The 9,977-nt window shown below is 38.9% G+C and overlaps 1 protein-coding gene across 1 annotated transcript; it reads right to left on the reverse strand.

Annotated features, from left to right (window-relative positions):
* Nucleotides 1-8,942: 8,942 nt before the first annotated feature.
* LOC149139660 (uncharacterized) lies at nt 8,943-9,410 on the reverse strand. Its single transcript, XM_089450788.1, has one exon. It carries the CDS (start codon nt 9,408-9,410, stop codon nt 8,943-8,945), a length of 468 nt encoding a protein of 155 aa, XP_089306914.1.
* Nucleotides 9,411-9,977: the final 567 nt, after the last annotated feature.

Here is a 9,977-nt window from a genome sequence, read left to right on the forward strand (position 1 = left end):
GATGGATTTCTGGTTACAATTCTGGAGAAGCATGAGCATAGGGGGAGCATACCCTTTGCTCTTGATGTCAAAGGGGGAGAATGATGAAGCTGAAAGTTTATGTGGTTGCCATCAAGTCCAAAGGGGGAGTTTGTTGGCATTATGATTCAGGTGTTGTACTTGATGGCAAACGCCTTCAGGTGGTAAATCAAGAAGGACGCAGGAAATTTTGTTTAGCAAGCGCGTCCCCGCAGGTATTCCATACAGAACCCGCGTCTAGGGACGCCGGCCAGCCGTTCAGAAGGTGCGTCCGCCCAGTGCACACATTTCAAGGTAGAGAAAAACTCGTGGGGGCTTCTTGTGTGGTATCTAGCCGACGGTTGCGTGTTTCTCTGGTGTCGGCTCGTGGTATTGTTCCACGCTTTGGGGAGAAGCTTGCCTATATAAAGCAAAGGAGTTCATTTGGATTAGGCATCATCTTGGTTGATCATCTCTTGGTGTGATCTAGTCCATATCTTTAAGGGTAAATCTTCTAATGGACTACGATCTATATGGCGCATGATCAGATCTGTGGATCTGAGTGTTTGGGTTGGTTCTGAAGTCCTCTTATCTTCTATATCTAAAGGGACGCAGATTCAGTGAAGGGAAAGTGCGCCGGGACGCAGTACAGTAAAGGATCAGGTGCGTCTCTGAAGCGAAGGACGCGGCGCGACTGTGGTATTGGGTGCGTCTCTGAAGCGAAAGACGCGGCGCGATAGTGTTGATGTGTGCGTCGGTCGCAGACAAGCAAAAGGAACAGTGCGTCTGCACGCAGAACAGCATAAGGTATACTGCGTCCAGTCGCAGGCCACAGAAAGAAAATATGCGTCCCTGTCTCAAGATGATCTGTTAACTGTATATTTCTGTTCATAAGGTGTTCTGGGTTGTTTCTGTAATTACTGATCTGATATCTGTAGTAGACTGTATCTGTTGTATACTTGTTGATCATTTTGAAAAAGAAGTAGGGGGTTGTAGCTCCCTTCCAGGAGAAGTCTGGAAAACGAGAAAGAGTTGTAGCTCTTTGCAGGTTGCAGCCTGCGTGCTGGTAAAGGACTGCACCAGTACAAAATCATTGTAAAAAGAATTTCTTGAAAGAAGATAGAGACATTATTGCAGCAGGTGGTTTTTCTCCCGCATTGGGTTTCCACCTTACATCTTGTGTTCTTTGGTGTGACTGTCTATTTTCTTTATTCATGCTCATTGTTTTATGGTACTGATATGCAAGAATATTTCAAAAATCAAATAAGGAAGATTTGGTAAATTGCTAGATAATACTGATTCCCCCCCCCCCTCAGTATTATTTCCAACAATTGGTATCAGAGCAGGTCCTTCAGAACAGCTTGATCGCTTGAAGGTAGATCGTTCATCATGAGCAACTACGAGAGAGAAGCATCAATCAGGCCACCCGTCTTCGATGGAACAAACTTCAATTATTGGAAGGTAAGAGTTACTGCATATCTTCAATCTCTTGGTACAGAAGTTTGGAACATTGTAGAATCAGGCTATGCCTTTCCTTCAGTTACTCCTACAGATCCAGCTGAGAAAAAGCAGTATGAAACAAATGCAAAAGCAGTCAGTACTCTATTAGGAAGTATATCTCAAACAGAGTTCATGAAGGTCATGCACTTCAAATCAGCAAAAGAGATATGGGACAAAATGATCACTAGCTATGAAGGAGATGAACAGGTAAAAGAAGCTAAACTTCAAACTCTCAGGATTCAATATGAGACTCTCAAGATGTATAATGATGAAAGTGTGGCTAATTATTTTCTTCGAGTAGATGAGATTGTTAATTGTATGAAAAATTTGGGTGAAGAAATAAAAGAGACTATAGTAGTTCAAAAGATTCTAAGATCTTTATCTCCCAAGTTTGAATCTAAAGTATCTGCAGTAGAAGAAAAGGAAAATCTCCGTGTTCTCACTATGTCTCAGCTGCATGGAATTCTAACTGCTTATGAAATGAGAAAGGGAGGTCCATCAGACAGAAGGGAAGCTGCTTTTAAAGCATCAGGCAAAGAAGATCACTATGAAGCATGTCATGTTCCAGAAGAAGAGGAAGAAGAATCAAACTTTGTCAGAAATCTTCAAAGGGGTTCTGGAAGGTTCAGAGGTAAGCTACCTTTCAAATGTTTTGCTTGTGGAAGAGTAGGTCATTATGCTGCAAAATGCTCTTATAAGGATAAAGGAAAGGAACCAGTTAGATGGAACAAGAAACAGGGTACAAATAAGAAAAGTTACTACACCCATGAAGATAGCGATGGCTTATCAAACAGTGATGAAGATGAACAAGGTAACAAATATAGATTGTTAATGGCATTTGAAGATGATAATTATGAGGATGCTATAGATGTGGATAACCTTCATGATGAAATTACTAGACTCAAGAGATGTATAGAAGAAAAGAACATGATTATTGATACTCTACAATTTCAGATTGATGAAAAGGAAAAACATCTTGAAAAATTAGAAGGTGAAATTGTTGGTCTTAGAAAAGAAATTGAGAAAACAAAAACTATTAATCTCAAGTTTGTCAAAGGATCTGAAACGTTGAATGAGATTATCAGTGTGCAGCGATCTCCTCTAAATAAGACAGGTCTGGGCTACAATGGAGAAACTTCTCAAGCCTCCACTTCAAAAAGTTATCTTGATGCAGCAAGAAGAAATGAGCAAGAACACAAGGAAGATCATCAGGTAAAGCAGGGACAAACTTCAAACTATCAGGGGCAATCCAGCTTAAGGGTGAACAAAAGCCACAACCAGCCACAGGTAAAACCTTCTCAATTTGGTTCAAGAATAGATGAAAATAGAAATTACAATCAGTCGGCTGGTAGATTCAATAATCGCAGAAACTTCTTCAATGGACAATGCTTTTCTTGCCATAACTTTGGTCACAAAGCAGCCCAATGTGTTGCGTATAAAACAATCATGACTAGGGAAGCTCAAAAACAAAGAAGCATGACAGGGAATACAAAAAGGACCTATAACAATTTTTCAGCTCTTGAAAATGAAGTTGAATGCTCTATTTGCAATAATTTTGGACATGAAGATGTTGAATGTAGAAGCAGGTTTCCGGAAAGAAAGGTACAAGAACAAAAAAGGGAACAAACCTCAGGCACCAAAACATGGAAAATAAAGGAACCTCAAACAGAAAGATGTGGGATAGCATTCTATGCAGAAGGACAAGAAAATCTATGGTACATTGACAGTGGATGTTCAAAGCACATGACAGGTGATAAAGAAAAACTTGAATCTTATTCTAATTTAGAAAAGGGAAAGAAAGTCTCTTTTGGAAATGATACTCCTGCAACTATAAAAGGAAAAGGTATTGCTCCTTTAAAAGAAGATGTTAAGGCTGGAAATGTTTTGTTTGTTGATGGACTAAAGCATAATCTTCTAAGTGTAAGCCAGATGTGTGATCAAAGAACCGAGGTTATATTCAGATCAAATGGATGTCTTGTTCGTGATCTTGATACAGGTAAAACAGTTCTCAAAGGAAAAAGAACTTCAAATAATCTATACATTTTTGATGAAGAACAACAACAATGCTATTTAAGCAAGGATGAAGAGCACTGGTTATGGCATCGAAGATTGGGACATCTAAGCTTCTCACAAATAAGGAAAGCTTGCAAATATCAGGCAGTTCGCGATCTTCCAGATATCAAAATTCCTGACAACACCATGTGCAGATCATGTCAGTTTGGAAAACAGACTAGAACTAACTTTCCAGAGAAAGAAGGATCAGCCAGTATGCCTCTTGAGCTAGTACATACAGATGTATGTGGACCATTCAGAAAAAGAACACCTAGAGGAGAGGAATACTTGATATTATTTATTGACGATTTCTCCAGGTTTGTTTGGTTAGGACTTATGAAGCACAAAGATGAAGCTTTCGAAAAATTCAAATCCTTCAAAGCCTTGGCTGAAAATGAATCAGGTCACAAGATTAAGTGCCTCAGATCCGACAGAGGTGGAGAATTTACTTCAAATGAATTTTTCGATTTCTGTGATGAACATGGAATAAGGAGAGAATTTTCTACAGCTAGAACTCCTCAGCAAAATGGAGTAGTGGAAAGAATGAACAGAACAGTCCAGCAAATGGCTCGTGCTATGCTTGATGAATCAGGAACTCCTGCAACCTTCTGGGGTGAAGCTGCACATGCGGCAGTTATTATTCTCAACAAGACAAATGTCCGAGTGAACAGCACTCAAACTCCTCATGAGCTCTGGAGTGGTAAAACTCCTTCAGTAAAGCACTTCAAAATCTTTGGGAGCAAATGCTATATCAAAAATACTGAGGAGCAGCTTGGCAAACTTGATCCTAGAGCAGATGAAGGAATTCTTCTTGGCTACTCTCCACATAGCAAAGCATACAAATGCTACAATAAAAGACTTGGCAGAATTGTTGAAAGCATTGATGTAGTGGTTGATGAGAAAGGATACATTCCTAGGCAAATACATCGTGAAGACATTGAAGAAGATGAAAGCTACCCTCAAAGACAGAATGATGAAGAAGAAGAACCGCAAGAACAATTTCAAGACGGACCTCACGAAGAAGCAGAAGAAAGAACAAGAATAGAAGAAAAGACTCCATCCAGATATGTTCAAAAGAACCATCCAGAATCTCAGATCATGGGACAAAAGGAAGCAGGTATACAAACTAGAAGAACAGTTGCAGAAGCTTCAAGTTATTTGGCATTACTCTCCTCCACTGAACCACAAAATGTGAAAGAAGCATGCAAAGATGAATGTTGGGTGAAAGCAATGGATGAAGAACTTGAGCAAATCGAAAAGAACAATACTTGGGAGCTGGTTCCTAGACCAAAGGATAAGAATGTTATCGGAACAAAATGGGTTTTCAAAAATAAATTGAATGAAAATGGAGAAGTAATTAGAAACAAAGCCAGACTTGTTTGTAAAGGGTATGCACAGCAAGAAGGAATAGACTTTGAAGAAACTTTTGCTCCTGTTGCAAGACTTGAGGCCATCCGAATGTTTCTTGCTCTCTCAAGTTGTCAGAACTTCAAAGTATTTCAAATGGATGTGAAATCAGCTTTTCTGAATGGAGACTTGGATGAAGAAGTATACATTGAACAGCCAGATGGTTTCATTCTTGGAAACGATCCAAATCTTGTATGCCGATTAAAAAAGGCTCTCTATGGTCTCAAACAAGCTCCAAGGGCTTGGTACTACCGGTTGGACAAATATCTTCATCAACAAGGTTTTTCAAAAGGTTCAGCAGATAGCAATCTTTATATAAAAGTTGAAAATGACAAATTACTAATACTTGTTGTGTATGTAGATGACATTATTTTTGGCAGTAATGAAGAAGCTATGAGTCAAAGCTTTGCCTCAGTCATGCAGAAAGAATTTGAGATGTCCTTGCTAGGAGAACTGACATACTTTCTTGGTTTGCAAATCCAACAAAAGAAAGGAGGAATCCTTTTATCTCAAACCAAGTATCTCAAGCAGATTTTGAAGAAATATGGCATGGAAGATGCAAAACCAGTATGTACACCCATGGTCACAGGATGTAGTCTCAGTGCAAATGACGAATCTGCAGCAGTTCATCAACCAACCTACAGATCTATGATTGGAAGTCTACTATATTTGACAGGTACCCGACCAGACATCATGCATGCAGTTGGAATAGTTGGAAGGTTTCAGGCAAATCCAAAGGAGACTCATCTTCAAGCAGTAAAGAGAATCTTCAAATATCTTCAAGGGACTCAAAATTATGGCCTATGGTATCCTAGAGATCCAGATCTCACTCTTCATGCTTATACAGATGCAGATTGGGCCGGAAGCGTGGATGACAGGAAAAGCACAAGTGGTGGTGCATTCTTTATGGGTTCTAGACTGGTATCTTGGTTCAGCAAGAAACAGAGTTCAATTGCCTTGTCTACAGCTGAAGCGGAATATGTTGCGGCTGCATCTTGTTGCACCCAACTTCTTTGGATGATGCAGACTTTGCAGGATTATCAAATCACTTGTACACCTCCTATTCCTATCTTATGTGACAACACAAGTGCAATCAGCATCTCAAAGAATCCGGTTATGCATTCAAAAACCAAGCACATACCAATCAAGTACCATTTTCTCCGGGAACAAGTACTTGAACAGAAGGTCAAGTTGGAGTATGTTCCTTCTAAGGAACAAGTTGCTGATATTTTCACCAAACCGTTGCCCAGGGACACTTTTGAATACCTCAGGCAAAAGCTGGGGGTTGTTGATGCATCATCTCACTGTTGACCATCTTCCTATTGATGGTATAGGCTCAGGGGGAGCACATAATGCATTGTTGGCATTATGGAGAAGGAGATCTTGGAAATAGCTGCAATATGTCTCTGTCTTCTTCATGATGGATTTCTGGTTACAATTCTGGAGAAGCATGAGCATAGGGGGAGCATACCCTTTGCTCTTGATGTCAAAGGGGGAGAATGATGAAGCTGAAAGTTTATGTGGTTGCCATCAAGTCCAAAGGGGGAGTTTGTTGGCATTATGATTCAGGTGTTGTACTTGATGGCAAACGCCTTCAGGTGGTAAATCAAGAAGGACGCAGGAAATTTTGTTTAGCAAGCGCGTCCCCGCAGGTATTCCATACAGAACCCGCGTCTAGGGACGCCGGCCAGCCGTTCAGAAGGTGCGTCCGCCCAGTGCACACATTTCAAGGTAGAGAAAAACTCGTGGGGGCTTCTTGTGTGGTATCTAGCCGACGGTTGCGTGTTTCTCTGGTGTCGGCTCGTGGTATTGTTCCACGCTTTGGGGAGAAGCTTGCCTATATAAAGCAAAGGAGTTCATTTGGATTAGGCATCATCTTGGTTGATCATCTCTTGGTGTGATCTAGTCCATATCTTTAAGGGTAAATCTTCTAATGGACTACGATCTATATGGCGCATGATCAGATCTGTGGATCTGAGTGTTTGGGTTGGTTCTGAAGTCCTCTTATCTTCTATATCTAAAGGGACGCAGATTCAGTGAAGGGAAAGTGCGCCGGGACGCAGTACAGTAAAGGATCAGGTGCGTCTCTGAAGCGAAGGACGCGGCGCGACTGTGGTATTGGGTGCGTCTCTGAAGCGAAAGACGCGGCGCGATAGTGTTGATGTGTGCGTCTGTCGCAGACAAGCAAAAGGAACAGTGCGTCTGCACGCAGAACAGCATAAGGTATACTGCGTCCAGTCGCAGGCCACAGAAAGAAAATATGCGTCCCTGTCTCAAGATGATCTGTTAACTGTATATTTCTGTTCATAAGGTGTTCTGGGTTGTTTCTGTAATTACTGATCTGATATCTGTAATAGACTGTATCTGTTGTATACTTGTTGATCATTTTGAAAAAGAAGTAGGGGGTTGTAGCTCCCTTCCAGGAGAAGTCTGGAAAATGAGAAAGAGTTGTAGCTCTTTGCAGGTTGCAGCCTGCGTGCTGGTAAAGGACTGCACCAGTACAAAATCATTGTAAAAAGAATTTCTTGAAAGAAGATAGAGACATTATTGCAGCAGGTGGTTTTTCTCCCGCATTGGGTTTCCACCTTACATCTTGTGTTCTTTGGTGTGACTGTCTATTTTCTTTATTCATGCTCATTGTTTTATGGTACTGATATGCAAGAATATTTCAAAAAACCAAATAAGGAAGATTTGGTAAATTGCTAGATAATACTGATTCCCCCCCCCCTCAGTATTATTTCCAACATGAATAACAATGGAGTAGTTAGATTGCATGTCTTTAGATTCCACACTCAATGTATGTTGGCCATCGAAAAAATAACACACTTTCTAGTGGTACCCAAGATGAAAAGTTACAAATTTAACCCATATCCAACTTCTTCAATATTCTTTAAGAGGTGAAACACTATCTCTAGTAACTACTTGATAAAACATGTTTTGTTTTGTTTTTGTTTGTTTTTTGGACAAGCTAGAGAAGAACTCCATTAGAGGTATTCTAAGGTGATGAGTCTAATAGAGTAGATGGATCATAAAAGTAAGGGTTAGTTTTTATGTTATAGCGAGCTACATCTTATAACTCTTAGCTCTATAGGGACACTAATGAGATTGGTCATGATGGAATAAAAAATGAACAAAACAAAAAAAAATGTATACAATGAAACCTGCACTTATATGTTGATAATGTGGAGATTAATTATACAGTGATGCTAGTGATGTACCCCTATATTCATTCTTTACTTAGCAATATCCTAACTTGAAAAACTATTCAATAAAACATATTTTCACAATAAGATGAATGAAATAAAAATACTCCTATAATCGGTTTAATTTCACGAATGTAATAAATTCAAATCAAAACTCAATAAAAATTGTATCTTAAATCCCAATACTTTATTCTGAAAATTGTATTAACACTTATAAAAAACTTTGTATTTTGTTTTATTTATAATATAAATTGTGCTTTGTTATATAAAAAAGATATGAGAAAAACTTGACTTTTCTTTTTTTAACAAAAACTATATTTTAAAACAATTATTTCAATTTACTCAAAATAAAAGATTTTCTTTTTCAAAATTTAAATAAAACAAATAATATTTTAAAAATTAAAATTATATAATTAAATACTCTATCAATTAAATAAAAGGATGACATTTCAAAAATTTTAAATATTTAAAAATAAAATACTTCACCATTTATTTAAATACAAAATATCAACATGTTAAAAAAAATGCTAAAACTCTTGAAAAAGTCACCATTGAAACAAAACAGATTGAAAGATATCGAATTTCTTTTGTAATTAATCTCTACTAAATTCCAATGACCAGCAATAGCTTCGTGTCATATATTATCATATTATATCTTCATGCAATTAATAACTCAAATTGAGAGAGACCGATTTTCTTTACTGATTAGCCTCTACTGAATTCCATTAACCAACGATAGCTACGTGTCATATATGATCATACCATATCTTCATCTTCATGCAATTAATCATACCATATCTTCATCTTGTCCACTGTTATTTGCATCCTCCATATTCCAAGTGGAGCTGATAGACCCTGTTTTGATAGAGCATCTGCCCTCTGATTTTTATCCCTGGTGATGTGAGAAATGGTGTAGTCCTTCCTGATACTCCACATGGCCTCCACCCTGTTCAGCCATCCTGAGAGGTGTATGTTCCTTATGGTATGTTTAGATAGGACGTGCTCAATAATCACTTTCGAGTCCCCAAATATATGCAGTTTTTGTAAACCAAGGAAGTCACATATCGATAGAAGTCCCGCCAGAGCCATAACTTCTACTTTATTATTTGTTCCAGCTCCTCCATTCCAATGAATATCATAGACTTGTCCTTCCTCAATGATGATGAAAACTCCACAGGCACATGTGCCATGTTGGGCAGCACCGTCGAAATAGGCACAGGGATAGACCGTAGCGTCCATGGACTGCTTCATTTTCCCATGCATGATTTTGGATTGGCCCAGTCATCCATTTTCATTATATAAGCGGAGGATATATTCGAAAACTGTAGATTGTGGATCCCTTATAGAATTAAATAATATCCTGTTGCACCACTTCCATATGGCCCAGATTGTTAAAAGTGGAATAGGCCTCCTCTCTGTTTGCAAATTGCTCCATCCTGTGAAAGCTTCGGTGATTGAAGGAGCAATGAGGGGTGCGAAACCGAAATGATCAGCTATGTTCTGCCAAATTACCTGAGATTGCGGACATTGCAGAAAAATGTGCAAATTGTTTTCAGTATTAGACCTACATATGGGGCATATGGCTGGACCATGCCATTTCCTCTTTTGGAGATTCTCCCAAGTGAGGTTCCTGTCATAAAAGACCAGCCATGCGAAAATAATGATTTTTATGGAACATCCTGATTTCCAAAAAACAGCTGGAAATATATTATCAGGTGGATCGGGTGCTGAATAAAGTAATTGTAAATATATTTGATTTTCTTGAATGGCTGTAGTGCCACCGAGACCTTTCCATATGAGGAAATCGCTGTCCGTTGA

The sequence above is a fragment of the Pinus tabuliformis genome, chromosome X, assembly GCF_031772625.1.
Source record: "Pinus tabuliformis cultivar Carrire ecotype Pingquan chromosome X, CPIR1, whole genome shotgun sequence".
Lineage (NCBI taxonomy): Eukaryota > Viridiplantae > Streptophyta > Pinopsida > Pinales > Pinaceae > Pinus > Pinus tabuliformis.

Coding starts and splice junctions, on each gene's coding strand:
- LOC149139660 (XM_089450788.1), bottom strand. CDS start 9,410: ATGAAGCAGTCCATGGACGCTACGGTCTATCCCTGTGCCTATTTCGAC.